Source organism: Aethalodelphis obliquidens, unplaced genomic scaffold, assembly GCF_003676395.1.
Source record: "Aethalodelphis obliquidens isolate GAN/ISIS:26980383/991018 unplaced genomic scaffold, ASM367639v1 scaffold2, whole genome shotgun sequence".
Lineage (NCBI taxonomy): Eukaryota > Metazoa > Chordata > Mammalia > Artiodactyla > Delphinidae > Aethalodelphis > Aethalodelphis obliquidens.
The window spans coordinates 26,914,311-26,940,513 of NW_020837946.1; the positions used below are offsets into that span (position 1 = coordinate 26,914,311).

General features: G+C 35.7%; 1 protein-coding gene across 5 annotated transcripts in view; it reads right to left on the reverse strand.

Annotated features, from left to right (window-relative positions):
* Positions 1 to 26,203, reverse strand: part of MAP2 (microtubule associated protein 2) — a 276,218-nt gene that overhangs the window by 13,172 nt on the left and 236,843 nt on the right. For 2 of the 5 annotated variants that reach the window (XM_027122604.1, XM_027122594.1), the window contains 4 exons: positions 18,272 to 18,333; positions 14,713 to 14,883; positions 13,617 to 13,764; positions 8,593 to 8,933 (listed from right to left, as the gene is read on the reverse strand). In XM_027122604.1, the coding sequence (XP_026978405.1) occupies positions 8,593 to 8,933; positions 13,617 to 13,764; positions 14,713 to 14,883; positions 18,272 to 18,333 (722 nt within the window). Of the gene's footprint in view, positions 1 to 8,592; positions 8,934 to 13,616; positions 13,765 to 14,712; positions 14,884 to 18,271; positions 18,334 to 21,224; positions 21,360 to 21,532; positions 21,740 to 21,935; positions 25,692 to 26,203 lie in introns of all 5 variants that reach the window. The other 3 variants (XM_027122613.1, XM_027122608.1, XM_027122623.1) reach the window with 2 other exon arrangements.

Below are 26,203 nucleotides of genomic sequence, written 5' to 3' on the forward strand. Positions count from 1 at the left end.
TCTATTTAAATGATATGAAGGAAAATTATTTGAATAATCATTATCCAACATTAACTCTAAATCACACTTTAATCTTTGTTAATTTCTTTCAATCAAAATTTTTACTTGCTCTATTAATGCAAAGAATATGACAACCTTTCCTCCTGCACACTTCATAGTGGAAGTGAAATGTATTATTGTATCAATCAACTGGATCATCCTCCTAAAACTCTGCCTTATTCAAAATTCTACCAAACTCCCTATTTCCTATTAAATGCAACAAAACTTTTAGCCGGGCAACCAGGGTTTGTAGCAATTCTGATTTTTGAGTCCTCTCTTAATACTTTACATTTCATCCAGACTGTATTCTAGTCCATATTAAGGGCCTTGTTACATTTTCAGGTTCACTCCCATGCTTTCTTCATGTTCTTACCTCTTGACAGAATGCCCTCTTTCCAAGTTTAGTCTGTAACAGATCATCCTTCAAGGCTCAGCCAAACCAGTCCCTCGAAGTGGGAGGCTGGCAAAAAAGGACTTTATTCTCATGGGCATACATTGATTACTTGTATGCACACACCACTGACTTTTCATTCATATAAGGGTCTTATAAGCATGAAGAGTTATAAAGAACAGGTTAATGTAATTGAATAATTAATCAGAATTATTTAATTTTAATTAATTCTATGTATTCCTCCACAATGTTAGGAAAGAACAGAATAGTTACTTTCCGGATATTCTTGATGTGAGTCTAGTTGAATTTTACCATAATGGTTCAATTGAAGTGATCTGCCACTGTACTCTCTCTGCATATAAGTTTAATTGCTCCTTTAGAGAAATGAGCTTTTTGTTTTCCCCCCCAATATGGGGTTACTCTAAGAAAGAGCAGGAATACAAAATGCAGGCTATGCCTGTAGACAGGAAAAGATCTCTTACTAGAGATTAGTTGGAAATATGAAACATGAAAAATGAAAGAAAATACAATCCTAACATAGTTTTTAGTAAAACAGTTTATAAACCAGAGGCATTAATCACAGTGTCAACTTGGATTTCTTGAGCAACAGAAACTTGATTTTTTTGACACTCTCTGCTGCTGCTTATTTAAGTAAAAATATCCCCATGTCAGCTCAAGGTAGCAAGATATGGAAAGTAACTGGGAGTCTGAAAGTTTGGATTCTGTTCTCAGCTCCTTTACAATCTGGTACTAGGTCTTTCAGGTATCTTCTAGGTATGAACCTCAATTACAAGAAATTTCTTTCTTTCTCCATCCAAGGTTGTCTTAGAAAGAAATTCTTTTTGAAAGGTAGTGGACAGTGACACTCAATTGACTTCCCTTCAACTTTATGGGGAATTAAGCTTTTCCTTTGGGTTTGCATCATTTCTCAGGAAGGCTTATTAAGCTTTCCTTTATACTTGCATTATAAAAACACTTTTCTGTCTTTCCCAAAAGTATTTCCTATTCCATAACATTCAATTTTAATGAAAACTATTTAGCCTCTATAGAGTCCAGAGGTATCATATATTAAAACAAAAATATTATTATATCATATATTCCTGAAGATTGAAAGTTCTCTGGAACAGATGATGTTCATCAAATATTCATCTGTTAACAATCCTGTGCTCTGGTCAAAATGCATACAGGTATACAAACATTATAGTCCCTTCTGAATTTTAATTAACTCTACCAACACTGATCAATAATTTCTTCAAAACTAAGTATATAAATATAAACAATAAGTATATTTCAATACACATTTTAATAGAAATAATAGTCTATGTGAAAACATACAATTCCACAGATCTCTAAGGAAAAGAATATGGAAGAGGGCCTATTAAGGCATCAGCCCAATTTTCCTGTGCAGACTGTCAAAAAGCACAGAAGGTAAAACCTTGTTGAGAAACCTTGGGGTGAATGCACAATGCTGAAAAATTTGGAAAGAACTTTTTGGTGAAACAGACATTGAGTTTAGCCATTAGAAGCACTGTTAAATATTTTAAGTGGTCTGCCCATGGGCACTGGAAGGAAAGTTATAAATATAGCAGTCATTGTGACTCATGAAAATTAACAGATAATGAGCTTTATCAAGTTCATATGCCAAAATCTTAACATTACATTTTTTTCTTTAGTTTAAAATTTTAAGGAATACTGGACCAAGTTGGTAAGAAAGTAACTTTTTGAGAGCCTGTTCAGTTGTTTGAAAACAGCCTGAGATTCAATGCTGTTCCCATGTCCTTGCTTGGTTTGTAAATGAACAGCAAACAAAAAGAGACTCTACAGGCCACACCTTTGTAAACCCAAAGTAATAATTTTTCCATAGTTTTAAATAATTAATATTTATGAAGCTTAGCTCAATAACTTTTCATTACCTTAGAAAAGATACTTGAATTACAGTTATAAAATTCTATTGCATAAAGACAGGGTCCCTCAAAGAGAGAGAGAGGCATGGACATATATACACTACCAAACGTAAGGTAGATAGCTAGTGGGAAGCAGCCACATAGCACAGGGAGATCAGCTCGGTGCTTTGTGACGGCCCGGAGGGGTGGGATAGGGAGGGTGGGAGGGAGGGAGACGCAAGAGGGAAGAGATATGGGAACATATGTATATGGATAACTGATTCATTTTGTTGTGAAGCAGAAACTAACACACCATTGTAAAGCAATTATACTCCAAAAAAAAAAAAAAAAAACCTGAGGGAAAAAAAAAAAAAAGACAGGGTCCCTGATCTCAAGGAGCTTTCATTTTGAGATAATGATGAATTTGAGAGCAAAAAAATGCCTTGTAATGTATTTTGGTGAAGAGTTTTTCTTCATACTGGGCTGCATTTTACAGTGAATGGGATATTTTATTACACTTCTTATTTAGCATTTATTTGGAGGCCTAAGGAGATGGAAAGAATGGCTTGGAAAAAACTTAAAATTAAATAAAGGCAGGGAACTAGGGGAGGACAAGAAAAAACAAACAAACACTTTTTTTCTGCCTAGACTGTAGAGGCCAGGGGATGTTATTGTCATCCATTCCCCTTTTATCGTATAGTGCCCAGCATAGTCTTCGTAAATGATGAAAGAATAAACATACAAATGAGAAAAAAGATCTAAATAAGCTTCAGTCTTTCTTTTTTTTTAATAAAATTTATAATTTGTAAATTTGCCTATATATTAATAGCACTCAGTAGACCTTCACAGTGGTGACCATCATAATTTTATATAATGAGAAAAAAATCCTGTTTTACTATAACTCATCAGTTGCCTCCAGAATTAATTCCATTTTTTCATTTGAATATAAAATTGAAAGCAACTCATTCAAGTTAGCATGTGAAAGGCCAAAAAAAGTCTCAGGATAATGCCTAAAACTTTATAAGAAAATATAAAAAAGATTCCACTCTACATTTCACACATTTCATTCTCTCCTTCCTCCTTCCCATTGCTCCCCCTTCCTCAATTACACTCCTATTTCAGAAACACTGCTTTTTCACTCAACTTCAGCTGGCCCTTTGTGGCACGAATATTTATGGAGTCTATTAGAGTACCTAAATGAATGTTTTTTGATGAGCTGCAATGCAAAAACACTGTAGAACCATGGATCTGAGAGCTTAAATTATCCACATAGTTTATTTAAATGAGGTGGTGCTATATACAGAAACAAGTATTATTTTGTTGCTTCTATCCTACAAATAAGAAAGTTGAGGGCTACCCTGGTGGCGCAGTGGTTAAGAATCCACCTGCCAACGCAGGGGACACGGGTTCGAGCCCTGGTCTGGGAAGATCCCACATGCTGCAGTGCAACTAAGCCCGTGCACCACAACTACTGAGCCTGCGTGCACTCTAGAGCCCGCGAGCCACAACTACTGAAGCCCACACACCTAGAGCCCGTGCTCCATCACAAGAGAAGCCTGTGCACTGCAACTAGAGAAAGCCCACACACAGCAACGCAGACCCAATGCAGCCAAAAATAAATAAATAAATAATTTTTTAAAATAATAATAAACTAAAAAAAAAAGTCGAGGACCAGAGAGCTCAGTATCTAAGGTCACACAATAATTTAGCAAAAAAGCTGGACCAAGAACTCAGCTCTTACATTCTGATCCAATATTCTCTCAGCCAAAATTCACTGTGGTCCCAGAGTGGGGTGTTTCTTTGGGTAATAACTGTAACAGCTTTAGGCAGTCACACTCATTCAACAAGTCACTAGAAAGAATGCATCTCTCGATGCATACAGTATACTACATTCATTCAACTTTCACTCAACAAATATGCCAAATACCTACCATATACTGAACACTGAGGACAAAACAGACCTCAGTCCTGATTTTATGGAGCTTATGGTCTAGTAGGTGAAACAAGATAGACATTAAATAATCAATTATACAATGGAATGTATAAATATGGTGAGAAGCCCTGGCTACAGTATCGGGAGTATATCAGATAGAGAAAATAACAGAAATATTCTACTCAATATTCTGTAATGACCTATATGGAAAAAGAATCTGAAAAAAATGGATATATGTATATGTATAACTGAGTCACTTTGCTGTACACCTGCTACTAAGACAACATTGTATATCAACTATACTCCAATATAAAATAAAAATTAAAAAAAAAGAGAAAAGAACAGATGAAGGGAGACTAGTTAACAACTATTGCAGTGATATCAACAAGAGATAACATATCCTGTGCTAGGGTGGTGGAGAGTGGACTGAAAGAAATGGGTAGAATAAGTGCTGTTTGGGGCACAAAATCATTAGCACCTAAAGATGGCCAGGATATGGAATGAAGGAAAGGGAGATGAAAAGAAAACTCTTTGTTCTGATTTGTGAAACCACCTCATTAGTAACTTTCAACTATCACAAGGTGCTTTGTATACTGATCTTCATAAAGCTGACAGAGAAAAAACAAGAAACTTGTCAAAACATGTAGGAGTATTCCATATAAATCCAAGTGCCTATAAAAAAAATCTGACCCACAGATAGAAAAAGTACCATTCGTTGAGTTGTTGCTTAAATTTTTTATGCCACACATTTAGAGAAATTGTTTATTTTCTTACCTTTGTTTAAATCAAGCAGCCTAGTCCTTAAAAAGCTAACACTTTTTATTCTAAAATGTAGCTTTAGATTTAATGTAGCTTAAGGAGCTAGGTACATTGAGATAGTTTTAAATTAATACACTTAATAAGATAGCTTTACCTATGCCTTGAGTTAAATCAACCAAGCTTACTATCTATAGTGAATCTGAGATGACATATGTTCTTTACAGTAGAATGAATTTATATTTTAGCTGAAAAGATTAACTTTATTGCTTTCTGTAAAGCTCCTCATATCTTCAGCTAGCTTATCTATTCCATTAGGCATTGATTTGCCTCACTGAACTAAGCCCTGAGCTGAGCCTCTTTGCCAATAGAAAATTGGACTTCAACAGAAGAGATAATAGCCATAAGCACAAACCTTATACATATGGAAGAGCAATAAATGTTCAAAATGGGGCAAATAATAAAGCTTCCCAACTTGGAAAGTTGTTGAATTCCTAAGACACTATATCTTTCATTATACATTTCTTCTCCCTAATATTAGTGATTGCACAAACTTTAAAACAACAATAATAAAGCTTTTAAAATTAAATTATTTACATACAATTAAACCACTCTGAATTTTATGACAATAGAGTCTGTGCAGATAGTTTGAATTAATTAAATTAAGGTTACATCTACCAATTTACTCCCATCTTCACCAATAAGAGTTGTGTGACTTTTTTTCTTAATAACTATAGATGACATATGTCTATTACAAAACTGGGCTCCTACAGAAGGTATCAATGTTGTCTTGGTCCTCTTCAGTGATTCTGGGTTGGTCACTGTCCATTCAAATATCCTAGTATATACAATTACTATTGGGGACAACATGCCACTGGCTTCAATTTCCCCAACAGGGTGCACTTATGGATTCTCTGTCAGATAACAAGGGTCTTTAGCATATTATCTTGACAATTTCTAAGAAGCTTTAACATAAAAATTTCTCTTAGTCATTTTATAAAGTTGAACCTTAAAATCCAATCAAAATCCCCAGTTTAACATGTACAGAAAAAGACCCTTTCCTCACTCCCTGTATTTGAGAAGATCATACACTATAAGGAGGCTTCTAGGGGGATAGTGTTAAAGTGTTGACTGAAATACTTTTCCTACAAAAACAGTTCAACTGTAGTGCATCTCAATTTCCCAATTCATTTTCCTGTCTAGTTTAAATGCATTGATGCCATCTATCACAAAATAGAAGGCAAATATGTTCCCTCCATCTATTTCTTATCTTGGTGAGGAAATACCTCCTGCTTCTCCAACAAAAGTCACTTTATAACTCCACTGTTGGAGATTTTTTCCAAGTCACCTGAAGATGCCATAGGATAATTTTGCATCAGGTTACCACTTGCCTCATGGAACAAGAGATTTTCTTCAAATGACATGATGATTTGAGGCTATTTTTGTTCCTTCTGTAATTTTTTGTGTCATATCTTTACTAACCCTAATTACCATAATCTCTAGGGCAGCATTAGTTCAGCTCAAACGAGTGAGACATCTTTATATCAATTTTATCAATTAACAAATATAGTAGAAGTCAATTAAAATTAGACATAGAAATATTCACAGCCAGATATCATAATGAAGTAGAAAGAGAAAATAAATAAGTCTTCGTTTAACTTAATGGGGCTTCGTTTAACTTAATGATTCTAGCAAAGCTGAGGCCAAAACAATTTTTTGTCTGTCTTGAAAAGTCCTTTGAATAAAATCATTTATTGTCAAATTATATCAATAATTATTCCCTTCTTATTAGATTTTCTTTTTAGTTTCAATAAAATATCTTTGAGGCACTTAATATTCCCTTGTGATTCTAAGAAGAAACAGGTTCTTTTAAGTATCAATATTTTCCAGAAGATAAGCAAGTAAACCTCACATTTAGTTAAGGAGAATACCAGGACACTGGGATATTTATAAAAAGAGAATTGATTTTAAATACACATGATAATTACTCTATTTTAGGGGGTAGCTCAAAAGAGCTAAAATAATAAACTTGCAAATTGGTACTAAATTTATTTTATTCAATTTACTCTTTTCAATTATTTATGTATAAATATAAAAATAATATGGCATTTGGATATTTCCAAAAGGCTCAAAATATTTCCTTCTCTTGGATGTGCAAAACTATGACAAAGGCAAGAGTATGAGATTTTTCGAATTACAGGCTTAAACTTGGTAGAACTATTTTTGTTTTATGCTTAAAAAGTGTTTCTTGTAGCTCATATTTTAATAACATTTTTCTATGAAAAAGCATCTTTCTGTGACTATATTATTATAGAATGTTATAGTTGTTCTGAAAATGGCATACTGAGTCCTTCGTTCCTTCTTTGGTTGATTTTTGCTTAACTCTTTGGACTTTCTTGAACAGAATCACAATGAGAAAGCAAAGAAGTCTGTTGCTAAAGGAAGAAGCAATATTAAACTTTTGTTTCAACACTGAGTAGGAGTCTTCGACAGCCTCACGTTTTGGCAAGACATTTCTTCTAAACCTGCTGAAAATACATTTTCTTTGGCATGAGAGAGGGATACCAGAAATCAGTGGCAGGAAATACAAGAGATAAGAAAAAGAGTGGAAGAAAATAATATTGAGGTTAAAAAGAAAAGCTGTTTTGGTATATTGAAAGGGCATTACAAGTTTGCTAATGTATAAAGGAAATGATTGCTTTCTCTCTTCTTTCACTAACGGATGGGTGTTTTATCTCTTCATTGACAATAAAAGTCAAACTATGGGTATATCAATATCACAAGGGAAATATTAAATGATATTTGTATTTGTATTGTATTAGTCCTTCCAGGCTAATTGCTTTGTCCAAACACATAGTGTAAAAGCAAAGTTCAGGTTAAGGTAGAACTCAAAGCCCTCTGGTTGGAAAAATATGTGAATGTTTGCTCTGAAGCTGAAGTTAAGCGTTAGTAGGTAGAATTTTACTAAGAACCCTATTCAATACAATTAATCTGAAATAGATTTTCCAGTAGAACCATATAGAACTGTCTATTAATTATCAACATGAATATCTGCCCTTTGCAATGTCTGGGCAATAGCAGCCAGAGAAGAAACTTGGGGAACCATGTTCTGATTTGGAATGAACATGGGAAAATGGTAGAAGATGTCATAGGAAATCCTTGGGGAGAAGGAAGGAGATAAAAGTGGAATTACTAAAAGATGGTCAAAGGAACTCCCAGTCAGGATCTAAAATAGATCACTCAAATTCATATCAGAAGTGTAACTTTAATCTCTTAAGTTAAAATCCACAAGGCAATAGAGATACATTTAGAAAAGATCTGTTAGGTAGTCAACTAAAAGATTCTCTTATACGGTTAAATCAATTTTTATCTAGTAACGACCCCAAGCCATATGATTTCCATCATATTTCATAAGCTATCTTTCTCAGATAAGACCCATACCCTCAGCAATAAATCATAAGCTGTAACGCTTTAAAACCTCCATCCCCCTTTTGTTTCAAGAACCGTTAGCCTATAATATGAGGATGGCAACATAATAAGTAACGGGATTTTACTTTGGCAGCAAATACGTGTGTTCATGTGATTCTTACCTGCCCCCCTTTAGGCTGGTATTTGATGTTCTCTGTCGATCCAATTTTGGATTTGACATTCTTCAGGTCTGGCAGTGGTTGGTTGATAAGCCGAAGTTGCTTGGGAGTAGCAGGAGATTTTGGAGGCGTACGTATAATGGCAACTTTCTTCTCACTGGGCACCAAGATGGCAGACTTGGGGGTTCCTGGTGTGTGAGGGGTCCTGGGGTAGCTAGGGGTTCCAGGAGTGCCTGGTGTGCGTGAAGAATAGCTTGGTGGGGTACCAGGAGTGATGGCGGTTGATCCGGGGGTAGTGGGTGTTGAAGTCCCACTTTTTCCTGCTCTGCGAATTGGCTCCGACCCTATATTAACAAACAAAACAGAACCCAAACCACAGTGTCAGAAAGTTCTCCTCGAGACACCCCCCTTCCCATCCATTGTTAGAACTCATACTTCATTAAATTTCTAAAGGGTTTAGAATATTTATGAATGACAGCAATGCTCGAAAAGGTGAGAACCTCCTATTTTTAGGCCCATAAACTGGTGACATTCTTTTGATTCTATCAATGTGAAGATAATACTTGGGTTTTCCTGATTTATTTATTTATTTATCTATCTATCTATTTATTTATTTATTTAGCGGTACGCGGGCCTCTCACTGTTGGGGCCTCTCCCGTTGCGGAGCACAGGCTCCGGACGCACAGGCTCAGCGGCCATGGCTCACGGGCCCAGCCGCTCCGCGGCATGTGGGATCCTCCCGGACCGGGGCACGAACCCGCGTCCCCTGCATCGGCAGGCGGACTCTCAACCACTGCGCCACCAGGGAGGCCCCTGATTTATACTTAATTCTCATTATGAATGTGTCAAAAGTATTTTCTTCTTGTGTGATCATTTAGGCATATGGACCTGCCTTTAGTTGGAAAAACAGTCTGCACTTAACGTTCTTTGTGGGCTCATATTTACTGAAGAGTCTTTGAATGACATGCAGAACACTTGTTCTTTTGTGTAGTAAGTTTATTCCGAGATCCAGGTGGATACACAACATAAAATTGTATATTTAGATCACATGCTTTTGGCCTGCATAGAAAATTATTTAACTCTAAAAAAAAAAATCTAGTTCTCTCCTTAGAAAAGTGGGATGTTATAAAAATTTATTCACAGTGAATCTTGTACCTGATTGTGTTTGCAAATATTTCCTTTACAAGGAAATATATCTTAGCTCTTATTAGAAAAAACAAAACAATTTCTTTCCTTAGAAAAGTAGGGTGTTGTAGCAATATGTTCACAGTAAATCTTGTGATTGCGTTTTCTCCCATACTTCCATTACTAGTTTGCAGTTTGGAGTCAAATCAATAATCCTTCACTGTCTATTAATAATAAAGATATTGTGAGGTGTATTTCTTTGCCTCAACTTGATGTTAACCTCATTTTATCATTTAACTCATTTCCCCTCATTTTCCTATGCTATGTTTCTCACATTATTTTTTTAATGTGGGTTTAAATGCCATTTCAAATGCTTTTTTGAAAGAATAATGATATAAATGAGGATACACCTTAACAGATTTCAAAGCACTTTTGTGAATACCGAACATTTGATAACCAAACATACACACACGCAGTAGAGGCAGCTCTTATTATGTCTAACTTAACAGTAAGGACATTGAGCTTCATGTACCCAGATGATACTAAATGCTAAGCCAGATATGATATTTAGCTTCTTAACATTTGTTGAACTTTCTCTTAACTCTAAAAATCTTTCGTCTAAAATAATACATTGATTCCAATAATAGAACACTGATTTACATTGTTTACATTTATTATACAAATTCTTTCACTTTTTAAAATATTTTATAGAAGGGCATGATTTTTATTTCTTACTACTGAGTATGTAACTTTGTAAAATCAATGAATCTTCTGGAAATTTTGTAGAGGATAAAGATATAACTCATTAATTTTAAAATCAATGAAGTAAAAGGGATCGTAGAGTCATCTGATGTAATTAATCATCAGTGCAGAAAGTTCTTCCTGAGAAAGGAGACAATTAATCTTTGCTTAAATATTTACAAGGAGTGAGCTCAAGAGCGCTTCTGAGAGAATTGTAGTCTGCAGACAAAGTAAATCTACCCATTGGTCTAGACTCAGTCTCCTGGATAACCAGAATAATTTTACTTCCTCTCTCAGTGAACAGTTTTCACATATCAAGGCAAAGTTGCCCCGTGTCCTTTTGGTCTTTTAGTAAAAGGGCATGACATGGGTAGACTATTCAACTGGCAATATGAAATGGGATTTGAGAAGAGTAAAGTGATAAATTAGTGATTTTTATTGCTTTCCACAAATATGACATTTCAAGACCAGGATAATACAACCACATTCAACTTGTTTTTCTGTAGATTCCTGGCTATAACATTTGTTTATGGAGGTTTTGATGTTGGTTTGAGTCAGTCACTATGTCCTGAAATATCTCTTCAGAAATTTATTTCTTCCTCAAATGTATTCTCCATCACGTCATCACTTTTAAATAGCTCAGGTCTTTTGGGGAGAGGGATCATCTCTGTATTATTTGCCGCTCTACCTAACACTGGTGTCTTTTATGGGGCCTGAACACAGCAGGAGCTTAACATATTTTTTTTTAATGGTATGAATTTGATTCAGAATTTATCCAAGTGTGCTGAGGTATTTTTCACTTCATGGAGACCGAGTTAAAGCAATAATCTGGATGTGCATAACAATATTTACTAAAAGAAACATTTGTGTAAAAGTAAGAGTTATTTCTATACCCCCAGAAAATGCCTTTAAGTTTTGAAAAAGTAAAGGAGGAAGGTTCTGTGTTATATCTGGAGAATGAGAAAAAAACACAAGTATTAAGAAGCTCTTAATGCTGCTGTTCAATAGATATGATCAATTTTTATTGTAATAAATTATGTTCTAGTCATCAAAAATGACAAATTTGACTGTTTCTTATTAGTTCTGAAATGGAGAAGATTAAATTAAATTACTAAAACGATTTTAAAAATATTTATGAGTTACTCTCTGACACTATGTTCTTATTTATCTTGTCATCTCTTCAGTGACAATGTCTTTCCCTCCTCTTGGGCTGAATGAACTTCCTGCATAGCACTTTCTTTCAAATCTTTTCAATAGCTGTACAAAATGCTAGAATATTCCTGTGTGCAGTTAAGGAGATGATCGGCAAATGGGAGGAGGCAAACTGCTTGTTCTGCTAACTGTCCCTATGCCTTTTAGCTATTGCTATGTAGAGCTAAAATAGACCCTACGTCCTAGATTATCAGAGTATCCTTTATGTTCACTGCCAAATAATACAATGTTGTATGCTTATGAGCATAAGTAAAGGTAAAAAGTCAAGGTAGAATTGGCTCAGAACATAAAAAGCAATTTGTATACAGATACATTTTAAAAGGCAGAGTACAGTGGCTCAAAGATGTGGATTTATGTAAGAAAGTGTCATTTTGCTTCCATGGCAACAAATACAAGCATAATTCAAGGTGTGTTTGGGAAGCACTCGGGCCTTTGTGTTGGCTCAACATCCCTGGGGTAATTGCTGATGCTCAATTCCAACTCCAGGTATTTGGAGTTAAATTCTCTTCTCTGGAGATTACTAACTCTTAAACGTCTTCTTTGCTAGTTCATTTGCCTACTTTACATGTGTTAAGGTGAAAAAGAGTGATTTCAAAGGCCTAGCATGTATTTCAAAGGATGTTAATGCTTCATGAATCCAAACGGTGTGGGACACAATGGCTTTAATTATAATAAACACTTTCACTGTAGGCAAAAAACACTGTTTAAGTGTCATACAAAATAGTCACATTTGAAGTGGGGCAATTATCATTAAATACTCAGAAAATAGGTGGTGAAATCAACTATAATGTGATAGTAGTAGCAATTTCCAACACTTTCGTAATGGATTTTAAATGACAGAAAGGCTATTCTCCAAATGTTTCCACAATTTTGTAATAGTTTTTAAATGACAGGGATACTATTCTCCGAGTGGTTCTACAGAACAGTTCCCTAATACTATTTCTTCTAAATAAATATAGAGAAGACATTAAGAGGACAGGTTGTGAACTTATCAGTGGGCTGAAAACCAAATTCAGCCGCTTACTAGCTGTGTAGTATTGAACAAGTTACTGTCTTTAAAAGGTCAGTTTTCTCATCAGTAGATTTAATGAGGTTATTAATACCTAACCATCAGCATTGTTAATTAAACTGATTGAAAAATGTGTCTTAAGATTTTAGCACATATATGTGATTAATAAATGGTAGTATTTTTATGGTAATAGAAACACGTTTATGAAAATAATTTAAATTACTAGATAGTCTTGGTAGCAACACAGCACATAAGTGGGTAATGATTGGAACTTTTTTATATTCTTTACATAGACTGTGATAATTGCTGACCATTACATTATGAAATCAAAAGAAATTGAAGCTATTGCACAGAACATGCTATGTTTACAGCCTCATTGGAATGCAAATTCTTACCAAATTGAGCAGGATCCTTAATTTTGATTGTTGATTTTCTAGTTAGATTTTAGGACTTGGAATTCTAATAAAGGTTAAGCTTTCATATTTAAAAAGTCCCTGGACTTCCCTGGTGGTCCAGTGGTTAAGACTCGGAGCTTCCACTGCAGAGAGCACGGGTTCTATCCCTGGTTGGGGAAGTTCGGTATGCCATGCGGTGTGGCCAAAAAAAAAAAAATCCCTGACTATTGGTTTTCTCTACTAATTAGTTCTTTCGAATTTTCTTTTTTACTTTAAACTTCAAAAGAGAAAATGTATTCTGAAAATGACTTTATTTCAATCCTATTTAAGGGATAATGAGGTAGTATTCCTCCTTCAGTTGTTTTGACTCAAATAATGGTTTTGGACCCATTGATAGCCTGGATCTCTGATTCTTAGGACAAATATAATCTGATTTTAATGCATATTTTATTTGCAAATGTAAAATATAAGTACATTATAAGCTACTCCACTTAAGGGATTTTTAAAAAATGAATGAAAACGAAGCCAAAGCAAAATAAACCTACTAGTGGTCCGCCGTGCAGAAGAGGAGATAGAACTGTTGAGAGAGAAGGAGTTCTCATCTCTGTCTCCTGATACGCCTCGGCGAGGAGGGAGAATGGAGGACGGTCTCGGCAGAGAAGAGCGCTTTTCTGGGCTCTTGGTTACTCCATCCTGGTTGGGGAAAATAAAACGACATTGGGATCCTGTGAATCTTCGTTTTAATTATGCAAAGTAATTACATTGCTCTGGCTAAGTTTCCTCCTGTATTGATAGATGAATTTCTTTTAATCCACACTACTGACTTTTATATACTTATAAGCATTTCTGCTTCAAAACTTAGAAAGAATTCAGATTTGCCTAGAGGTTTTATAAAAATATATTATTTTGGAGTTAGTGCTAAAAATCGATTGTGAAATTCAAATTCTAAATGATAACATTATGATAAAAATAATATGCTCAAGTAGTCTCCAGGTAATTAATAATTTTAACTGAGAAGTCTTCATCAGCATGATAATGTATTAATCAGAAAGGACTGGCAGAAGAGCACTGCATGTGCAGTATTTAGCAATGATAACCACCATATACTGTGCACTTACGTGACAGGAATGCTAAGTACTTTACATCCATTTATGATTTAATTTTTACAAAAAATGTTACATGCATTTTAGAGCTGAGGAAACAGCTTTCATCAGTTTATGTAATTTTTTCAAAAATCACTGAGCTGAGAGGTAGCAGAGTTAGTATTAAATCTTGATGTGTCTGATACTGAGCCCAAACTGTCTATTATATTATATATAATATAATTTGGTACAATATTATATATAATATGCCACATGTAACATCATATATAGTATATTTTGTATTTGAAATTTTATTAAATAGCAAATAAATAATAAATTAATTATGCATTGTATATCTTACAAAAAGACATTTATTTTTTAATGATTAGACTATTTATAACTATTGAAACACTTAATTTGTACTTGTTTTTAATAAGGTCTATTGATTATATGTCAAACACTTCAGAACTGAAAGTCTTTGCTTTCATACATTTACTGAATTGTGTCCTTCTCCCAAATTATGTTCCTTTCTGCACCTTTGATTGGCTTGCTGCCTTACCTTGTTCCCTGATTCTGAGTATGGTAAACGGTCTGTGGAGCCCGCTGAGGTGGGCTGTATGAATAAACTGTCAGAAAATGTAGCCCTTTTAGTCGTACTAGGGCAGGCTGAGCTGCATCGTGGGGACTTTGTGCTACCCTGTAAGGCAGGAATCTTTGACAAGGTAGAATTCTAGCCATGAAAGAAAACAAACAAAAGCACAAAATAAACCAAACTATGAAGTAAAAGGAAAATTAAAAAAAAACATGTAAACATACAAGAAATTAAATGTCTGCTTTTAATAAGAACACATGATAAATGGTTATAATCAATGATAGAGACATATATTATGTGAGAACAAGAGATTTTCATTGAACACATCTTTTTAACTGGAACTAACTTAAGAATACACATATAATGAGAATATAGATTAAAATATTATTTATAAATTCTATGTATAAGGTCTCTGATTAAGCCATAAACCTTATAATGATTCCATATTTGGAAAATATCTTGAGAGTCTCTTGGAATTGTTCCTTTAATAAACACAGCCCTTAAATGGTATATATAATCAACATTTTGATCACATTTCAAGAACTTTAGAACAAAGTATATTTAAGGCCTAATAATGGAAAATAGTTCTTTTTTAAGTTGAGAAAATGTATTTTCAGATTATCTACACTGATTTCATCAGAAAATTGCAGATTTTATATATAATGAGTTCATTTTATGAGTCAAATGTATACCAGGGACCAAGTTATATCATAGAATTAATAACATTTTTATGCGGAGACCACAGTTTGTATGATGTGCTATAAATTCTAAAAATGAAAGTCAACACTGACTAGATTGCCCATAAAAATCACAAGACTTATTTCACAGGTGTTGATAATCCCTGGGAAGATTGTCGGCAAGAGCAAGTGTAAGTGGGTTGGACATATATATACAGCTTTTGGAGAAAGCTATGCTGGCATGCCACATGTCTCAGGGGAGACTGTTAAAACTACAGACAAGTATGACAAAGCCGAGGAGGTTTTTATCTTCAAATAATTAATATGATTTAGCCGATACAAAAATAGCAGTTGAAACTAAGATTTTTATCTCAAGTTGTAACCTCCGTAGACACTTCAAAGAGGCGTAAGTATTCACAGATTGCACGAATCACTTCTTGTTTTACAGACCCAGAACCTTGAGTGGGAAGTATAACTGGGTCAGCACAAGTCATTCTTTTTTGACTGATGCTACCCACAAATTAGTGAATTTCAAAAGTGTGGAATAGGAAAGAAAACTGGAGTAATTGGATTGCCTCAAATTATGAAAGACATCTACTAATCTCCTGCTAAAAACAAAAACAAAATAAAATGAACAAACAAACAAAAAAACTCAAATGAAATGAAAGATTATAGGTTAGGTTCACAATAAAGATCAACTGAAAAATCGGAGAGAACTGTTCTGATGGATGTACTGAGTTAATCTTGAGGTTTTAGGAAACACAGGAAGAGGATGAGGTTACAAGGAAAAAGGAGGATTTTAAATGAGAAAAAGTGAGAAAGAATGGTGGTCTAATCTCTCTTCTTCAGAAGGATGAGATGGGCATTTACAAGGAAAAAGGTTAGTTTTTGTGTCAGATGTATATGGTCTCTGTCCAAGTGTAAGCATTGAATGCTAATTCTTGTTGAGTTACTTGAAGACCAACGGACTTGAAAATTTCTGAAAGATTTTGCAAACAATGTAATCTTAAAAATTATTTTCCTACCAAGAGAAAGCTCAGACTTACTTTCCGTAACTGCTCCTTTAAAAAATAATAACTATTGCTGTTCATTGAATAAATACTATGTTCTAAGCACTACAGAATGTATTATTTCATAAAATTACTGTACTTAGTATTTACAACTCACTTATGATATAGGAATTTTTACTCCTCCCCTTATTTTTGGAAAATTAAGACACAGGAAGAAAAAGACCATATAGTTAATAAACGTTCAAAACTTGGATCTGGCCTGTTTCATGGCCCTGCTCTTAACCAACACAACCCACTAGGTACCCATCAGAAACAGAAGGTAAAGAGATACAAATCTTGAAATAGCAGTGTGGTCAAAATAAGGACTAAAATTACCAAAGCGATAAATGGATTCTATTGCTTGCCATAAGTTCAGGACTATGTCTGAAAACATTTATATAATAATCAAATATACATATATTTTTTAATCAACATAAAGTCCCTTGGCTTCAATATGATATAAAAGGTTTGGCTGTCATTGAAAATGTATTCCTATTTTTCACAATAAATAAAAAGAAGTTTAAAATTTTATTAGTTTTTAGAAAGCTAAACAAAGAATTGTGATTTACATATCATACATGATGGCTAAGACCCAGAACACTGTGATACATTACTAATTATCATCACTCAAATGATTTGTTGTAATTTTAGGATTCCATGATAAATCTTTTAACTTTTTTCTTTCAATAAGAAAGAAGTAAAATACTTTGTGTTGGTTTTGGTCTTTTGAAAGTTTAAAAAACATGATTAATAATACAAAAATAAAATTTGCAAAATAAGAAATATAAAAGATTTATAAACATAGAAGAAGCTAAACATCATTAATACAAACAAATTAAAACAAAATATTTCATCTCCATAACTTGGTAAAAATAGAAAAAGTATAGAGATATCTAGTAATAACGAATACAAGCATGTTCATATACAGCTGGAGGACATATAAGCTGTAGAACCTTTCTGGAGGACAATTTGACAATATGCAGCAAAAAGTTTAAATGTGGACTTTCTTTTTGAAACAATGATTTTGCTACTAGAATATTATCCTAAGGAAATGCATATGGATACATTCATAGATGTAGCCAAAAAGATTTCTACAGTAATACTGCTAAAATAACAGAAAACTAGTTTGAATGTCAAGTAATGGGAAATTGATTAAGTACATCACTGTAAAAATATAAAATGCAATATTATGTAGTCATTAAAATGATGTACAAGAAGTTTAATGACATGGAAATCTGTTTATTGTTTAATTAAAAAACCGATATGTGGTGTTTCCATCTTTGTTATTAAACCTATAAATGTGTAAAACAAATTAAGATTTTATGTCAAAATGGTAACTGCAGCATTATCTCCTAGATAAGGAGATAATATAATTTTACTTATTTTTCTCATCTACATTAATTTTCTCATATTCTTATTTTGTAAAACAACAATGAAAATGTGTTGTAAAATACAGTTTAGTGTTGATTATAATGGTTTATCTTGATTCTATGAAAGTAAATAAATTGGGCTCCCCCGCTTTTGCCATATCATTATGGTGTTTCACATGTTTTTGTTTTACTAACAAAGAGGCAGCCTAAATCCCAGCTCTGCCCTCACCAGCTACCATCACATTCCAGAAGACATTCGGACGTGCTTGATTGAATGCCATAGAGAATCAATCTGGGTGAGTGAATGATCTAAAATGTTTTAAAAGAGTAAACATCTAAAGTCTAGATTTTATCTAAAATTATTAAAACATTGCCACTAATACCAAAGGGAATGTTGAATGAAGAGCAAGGAAAAAATTATTTTACTCACAGACACTTTGTCCTTTGCCTGTTTAAATACACTGGGAGCCTGAGCTGATTCAGCACCTGCTGCTGTTGAGAGAGGAGACAAAAACAACCCCACACTTAGTGGCTAAAGACCACATAAATGCATTTTTAATGCCTTTTGGATATTCAGTTGTGCCAACAGACTAATGCAAAGCGAATTTTGTTTATATTGAGACTCAAATTCAGTAACTGAAGAAACCCGAATAATAAGAACATTATAGCATGTGGCTGCCACTATAGAGTGTGCTAATTACTATAACCCAGTGTTTACCAAAGCACAGGTAAGCACACCAAGTGATCTTCTATCTGTTACCAATGTACCCTTAAATTAGTATTGATCCTTCAGAATGGAAATCATAGGACAGTAATCCAAATGCTGCAGAATTTAAGGAAAAGGGGAGTGATTGGTTTCTAGGGTGGGCATCACATAAGAATATTCACAGAGATTCCCAAACCTTCTTTATGTAGCCACTGTCATATCTACAGATATTTCTGCATTTTACATTTTAAACTGTCATGGTCTGCCAACCCCTTTCCCTCTGCACCCCTTCATTTCACAATATGAATGACACACTTGTTTGACGTGAAACGGACCACATGAGAAGGGAAGGGAAGAAAAATGGCTTGTCAAGAAGAGAAAACATGAGAAGAATTTTAAGTTCAGTAAAATAGACCATGTTCTACACATGCACTTCCTGTATGAAATTATTACCACATCTGTTACTGTTGTTTCTCTTGCTGCTGTTTTATACTTCTGGTTTCAATTTTAAACTCCATCATCTCTAGCATAATTTCTGCTGATGACTTACCTGACTTGACTTAAATATCTTTCACGACTGAACACAACCCTTTGTGTTTGGGGAAACTGTCCCTATTTAACAATTGGGCTGAGAAAATAAAAGGCATAAACTTGTGTGTTTAATTCCACCTTAATTTTCTTTCACAAGAGAGAAATCCTCCGGAAAAAAAAATACTTATCCTTATAAGCACTCCAAATGAGTTTCAAACAGGTTTCTTATGCCATGTGCAGTTCTAACACAAAAATAGTAACGGTCTACAATATGTTCTATGCTATTTAGGACTGGCTAGTAAGATTATTCGCAGACTCTGAAACTAATTTTTTTTTAAAAGAAGCAGTGCAAATTATGCCTCTTTACTATTTCTACAATATAGCTCATTTTTTCTGCGACATATATACTTTGCTTTAAGTCAATGAAACTCATCTTTGGTATATGCTTTCTGTTTGAGTATCTTAATATTTGAATAAAAAAGGAAGATCCTAATTAGTCCAAAGATCTTAACTTTCCTTTAATGAATGAAATAAAAAGGCAAGTTATTCTCAGTGTGGCATATTGAATACTAATGACATGCAGGTACTTCACCAAACCATTTGACATTTCCTCTGAAATTGTACGATCCTAATATATTTTTCATCTTTTTAGGTGGCGTATAGGGCTTTTATGCCCCAACCAAGAGATTCTGCCTGTGCAAGCATTTTTCTAACTAGAAGAAAAATTCCAAGTTTAATGAAAATGTACTAAGTAAGATGCACTATAAGATTTAGAGATGTCATGTTAATTCCTAAGTCTTAACTTAGAGGAACCCCTCATTCTAATAAACCTTCATCATCAAGGTGTGTGTATAATTATGTCTTCTACTTTCAAATCCTGCCTTACATACTAGTTCTTGAAGGATGCTCATGAGATAGTTCCTATATGAAGAACACAAATGAAAAATACTTGAAATTTTTAGTGGCTATCATGAAACCATCAACCTTGATTTTTTTTCTTACAAGGGTTAATGCTGCTCCTAACCCTTTAAAGCCACCCAAAGATTCATATAAAGGCACTTCTAATGTATAATGGATTGGGAAATATTCCTTTCTGACTTAAGAACTCTGATGCCTTCTTTTGTAGACTGCAAGTGTGCCATTTAATCAATGCTAACATAAAATATATTCTAAATGAAGAGTATCCTAATATAATTATACATTTAAAATAAATACTTTGCACTGAAATTTAGGAATAGAGTTTACATTATAGATATTGTGTATGGTCTTTTGTGATGGTTTGTAACATGGTTCACTCCTTCATTCCACTACTTTTTTAAACAGCAAAAAACAAGTATATCTGAAGAAGACAGAACAATAAGAAGGTAGGAAAATAGAAATAAACCTAAATTCTAAGATATTGGGAGGGAAGGGGTTTATTAAATTTTAAAGTTATTAAATTTTTGAATACTACGTTATGTAGGGGAATTTAGCAGTTTGGATTCAACACATTTAAGAAAATCCCAAGGACAAAATGTCAGCTAAGAAATGTAGTATCACCAGAAAGCCTGGCTAATTTTGGATATGAAAAATAAAATCTGGTGGGAATACCAGACAATTTACTTTTCCATTTTTTTCTTTCATCCAAAAGCAAAGTAATTTTTCAACCACAATTTCACCCCAGATTTGCTTTTCATTTTCCATCTCAAAATCACTATGCATTCTTGGTGGTTCTCAGTAAATTCATCAACATCAGTAACAGATTTGGCAATAACAATATAGAAAATAGGACAAATACATATGGGTTTTTAAGCATGAGGGAGATAAATAAGCAAAATAATGAGAATGCATACCACGGTTATATTCATCGCCATCGTCTAACCAAAAACACAGAATGAAAATAGGAATCCCCAGAACGTGACACTAGAGCACAATGCCAAGATACAATCACTGTTAAGTCTGAGCATGACAAAGAAACAGATGGTCATGACCTCTTCTGCAGGGAGGGAAAAAAAAAAAAAGAATAATGATACAAGACACTTAATAGCGAAATTGTTCATGACTGCTGAGATTCTTGGAAGGAAAACAAAACGAAGCTGCTACAGTAATGAGATAAAAAAAATACACGTCCATGTTTGCCAGCCACATTGCAGAATTGAACAGTCACCTGTCGTTTTCCGCTTAACACAGGAGAGATGAGTTGGTCTAGTATATTTGATAGCAGGTTTTAAAATGAATTTCCTGGAGGGAGAGTGGGCCTGAACTTCTGTTTTTTTAGCAAGTTCAGCCTTCTTATAAACTGCTATGAATAAGAAAACACAAAAAGCATACCATCAGGAAAAAGTAAACACTTGGAGCAAAACCGAATGAAATTTCATCAATAATTAGTTACCATGGTTAGGCAGTTTCTTCTACAAAAGAGTAATAATGAATTACTTCAAAAACATTTTTTAAAGAAGTGATTGTTAAATGAACCTTTTTTCCTTCTCACTTCATCTCTGGAGACTGTGCTAGGTTCCTTTTTAGCTATTTTTCTTTCAGGAGTGGAAATTCTGCCTCTCCCGGTTTTAAAAGGCTTTTCTTTTCTATGTTTCTCAAGAGATGGTCTCCGAGCTTCCTTTTCAGCTTTCTCCTCTTTAGGAATAGTTTCTAACTGTTCTGTCATGATGCTCCTATCATCATCTGTGGATCAAAGCAAACCATGACAACAACAACAACGAAAACATTAGTAACAAATGTACAAAATCCTTCATCTATTTAAAAAATGCAAAATCAAGAGATAAAGGGTCATTTTAAAATGTTTAAAAATGAAAAAAAAAATTCCACTAGGTTACTGGATTTTATTTGGGAGTAGAAAATTTAAAAAGATAATGCACACCTTGAGTGTCCACCCAGAGGCTGTCAGCGTCCATGATGGAGTCATCAATGGTGGTCTCGTCTTTGTAATCGTCATAGGTTTCTGTCTTATATTCTGAGAGTCCAACCTCTTCTCTCTCAGGGGAAGCCGGAGCTTCTGGGGAGCCATCCTTGGGTTCAGCCTGGGCTTCAGCTGCCTCTTCTACTTCAAGCTCTTCCTCAGCACGGGGGGATGGTCTCCTTTCTACCTCAGGCTGCTCTAAGGCTGCAAAACGCACACTGTGGGAACCCGACTCCCCTTCATCAGTTGTGGTTTGCACGACAGTGATGAAATCATCCTCGATGGTTACAACGGACTCAATCACTCCCTTGTGTTCACCAGGGCAGGTCTCCACAAATTCCTCCCTGACACCTGGGACACCCAGGTCAGTAATCTGAAGGGTGTCTGAGCGGAAGAGGAGTTTATCATAATCTCCCCGGGCTTCTATCTCTTCTTCCTCATTCTCAGCCTCTGCTGGTTCAGCTCCAGTGGCTTCAGGCAATGGTTCTGTAACATCAGAGGGCGTGATAGATATATCTGGGGTCTCCTTGTTTTCTTCTTTTGGCAGCTGAATAAGTTCCATCTGGACGTCAGCTCTCTCATCTGCGGCTAAATCAGCCTCTGAAACAGCAGGTGCACAGGGTATTTCCACAGACAATTTGATGGCAATCTCGTCTTGAATTAGAGAAGATTCTGGGGAAATTTCCTTCTTGCCCTCATCAGCTTTCAAGGACTCCATGGTGAGGCTTTCATGCTCACCGCTGGACTCATAGGACTCCTCTTTGTCTACAGCCTCCTGGTGCACCAGGTCAGGCTTGGCCACCTTCTCCTTGACTTCTGTCTCACTAACTTTTGTGCCTTCTTTCACGTGGCCAGACTCAACACCCATAAACGCATCTGCCTCCTGAGGTGCTGTGGATGAGGGGGCGAGGTCCTGGGTAGCCTTGAGTTTAAGCTCTGCTGCCTTTCCAGCATCTATGTGTAGCCCTGAGGCCATCTGTCCAAAGTCACTGATTTTAACATCTAACTGACCCTGGTCAGCTTTCTTTGCAGCAAAATCCAGCTCTGGTTCAGCTTTTTGGGATGGTTCTACTTCAGCTACCTCTGGCACGGAACTAAGAACTTTCTCTGCTTTCTCAGCCATGAGAGGTGATGCATCTTTTGAGACTGTCAGTTCTTTGGCTGAAGCTTGCTCATGGGTTACTCCTAATCCAAAAGTTTCAACTTTATCACCAGCCTCTTCTGTTTCCTTGGCATGTTCTTTTGAATCGGCATGTTCTTCACTTTTTTCTAGTAAAGTATCCAGCTTATCATTCGCTTTCTTCTCCTGATCAAACTCCCTACTCAGTCCTGATTTGTCACCAGAGATAGGCGGGGATGCTTCTTTCTCAGCACTGAGTTCATCTTTGACTCTTCCAGCAGCTGCCAGTTTGACTTCAATCAATGAAAGATCCGTGACCAAATCTCTTCGTGCTTTATCATCAGTGCCTTCATAAAAGGAACCACTCTCCCCAGATAAATTCTCACTGTCTTGAACAGGTGATGGGAGTGGGACTGTGTATTTATTGAACACACAGTAGCCCAGGTCTTCGAGCTGACTGTCAGTTTTAACAATGACGTGGTTTTCATCAGTGACAGGGGGGAAGCCAGTACTACTCTCCTCCACCACAGTCTCTGATGGGACTGATTTTCTCCTGGCAACCTCAGCATCTGCACTCATGGAAGCTAATCTTGACCTTGTGCCTGCCAGGTCTAGCATCTCAGGCAGGTCAGGTGCCATGACAGTACCATTTTTGTAATAATCTTTGGCTAGGAAAGGTGACTCACACGATGGCTCGACTTGGGTGTTTTCCTCTCCAGTAGCTTTTTCCCCCTTTATCTGTTCTTTTTCTTCTTTGCTTTCTGTTGGGAAGCAAGGGGCTTTGTCCACTGCAGGTGTCGTGGCCGGAAGGTAATCATCTCCTTCGTCCATACTTCCACTAGTGTTGGTTAGAATATCAGAAGCAAGGGGAGAAAGATCATGCCCCCGACCAAAGTTAAATCCAAGGGCTATGGAATCCAGGCAAGACATGGGCAAATTGATTGACATGCTTCTTTGCTCTATTGCAGACCTACCACCAAGTCCTAAACTCCTGCTCAGTGTCAAATCATCCTTATTCTTACTGTGGAGATCCCTTTTCTCCCCATACACTTTTGGATCAATAGTGAACATTCTTTCTTGAGGAGAAATGGGTTCTTCAGGTAAGTCAGATGGATAACTCTGTGCAAGAGTGCTGTAGCCTCCTTCTTGTGCTACAGCACTGGGCTGGGAGTCTTTCTCTGCCGTAAGTGCCTTGTCGCCGTTTTTATACATGGAAGATACGGTATCAAAAGACTCTTGGGCACCTTCTCTTGTGTCACTCAGTTCATAGTAATCACTGCCTGGCTGGATACTTTTTGTCACTTCTTCTTTCAAGGCAGATGTTTCAAAGTACTTGGACATTCCTGACTTATCTTCATAAAATGGCATGTCAAGCTCAGCTGATGTTACAGCTCCAACTCCTTCAACATTATCTTTGTCAGCAACTTTTTCTTCAAAAAGCTCCTGGGTGGCACTCTTTTCACTTAGTGCAGCTGGTTCAGTCATGACTTTTTCTGGTGTCTTAGAGGTCACGGCTGAATCGGTAACTGCTTGCTCCAAACTTACAGGGAATGAGTCCTGTTTTAATATATCTGTGGGAAGCTCCTGGCCTTTCGGTTCTTCTTTGGAGTAAGCGTGCTCTGTGGAGGGCTGAATTACACCTGTTTCTTCATCTGTCAATTTTGGGGCTTCACTCTCTTTTGACACAGCTTCTTCGTCAGAAGTGGTTGTTTGTTCTTCAAGCTTTAGGTGAGGTTCCTTTGCAGTAAGCATAGATTCCTGTTCCCTGAAGGTGGGAGTCTCTTTTATCTGCACACTCTCTTGCTTTGTTGCCCCTTTCTCTTCTCCTAAACCTTTCTCCGGAACATAGTCTTCCACAATCGAAATGCGAGCATCTTTGGGTGATGTAACTGCCTCTGAGGCTGGTGCTTCTGCCATTTTGTCAGGTTGATCCATATGGGGCTCTTCAACTTTAGAACTATCTTTGGCAGTCGCTGGGCTACCAGTTTCTTCCAAAGATTTTTTGTCATCTGGCTGTAATAGGGCGGGGGCAAAGGGTGATGCTGCTGCAACAATGTCATTCTTTGTGACATCAAAAGGAAGAGTGAAGCTTCCACCCTGAAAGGGACTTGGCATGGGAGAATCAAATTGTTTCCCTTCCCATTTGGGGATGTCCTCAAGTACGTCTTTTTCCTTCATGGGTGTTAGGGGGCCAGGAGATACTGGAGCAACTAAACCCCACTCGTCCTTTTTTGCTTCCATTGGCATTTGGATGAACCAGTCCTTTTGCTCTTTTGCAGCTGAGGGCTCTGCGGGAAGGCCAATACCAGGTACCACTAGGCTCGGTTCTGTCTTCTGTTTTGTGTCTTCTAGGCTGGCACCCAGAGTATGCCCAAACAGAGTGGGAGGTACTTTTTCTTCTTCTGTGTCTTGCATGTCCTTTTTATCAGGGGAAGGTTTAGTTGTCTCAGGCTGAGAAACTAAGGCAGCATGTTTAAGGTCTTCACCAGGCTTACTTTCTTCCTCTGACTCCTTTTCCTCCTTTTCTAATGGCTCGGCTGGAGAGGGAGTCAATTCCTGTTGATCATGAAACTCCATCTTCGAGGCTGTAAGCAAACCTGAAGTAATTGGGTTGATTTTTAAACAAATAATAGGCAAGTGCTTTCAGGCAGTAAGCTTAAAATTATATTTTGAAATGGCAAATGAATGGTAGGGTATAAAGAAAAACTATGAAACATGCAAGCATGCTACTCATTTAAAAATCAATATGAAAATGTCAGGACTGAGATATATTTGTACGATTGCTAAAATGAACTCCCATTGTGAATTAATGTGTACATAAATTGTAAAAAGAGTAAATTTTGAATATTTTTTTTCCCTTTGTTTGGTCTCTCTAAACAGTATGTGATGTATACTGTAGTAAAAAAAAATTTCATGTGCCTTCTACAGATAAAATTACAAATTAAAGAATATTGAGTAAGTACTTACATTAAGGTACAAAAGAATCTATATAGTAATCTAAATATGGGAAAGAATTGATTTCTACTGACCTTTTTCTTTTGTTTTCTAATTTGTAAGTGAATTTGCAGGCCATGGGCAGAAGGACAATTAAGTTATAGTTATATGTGTT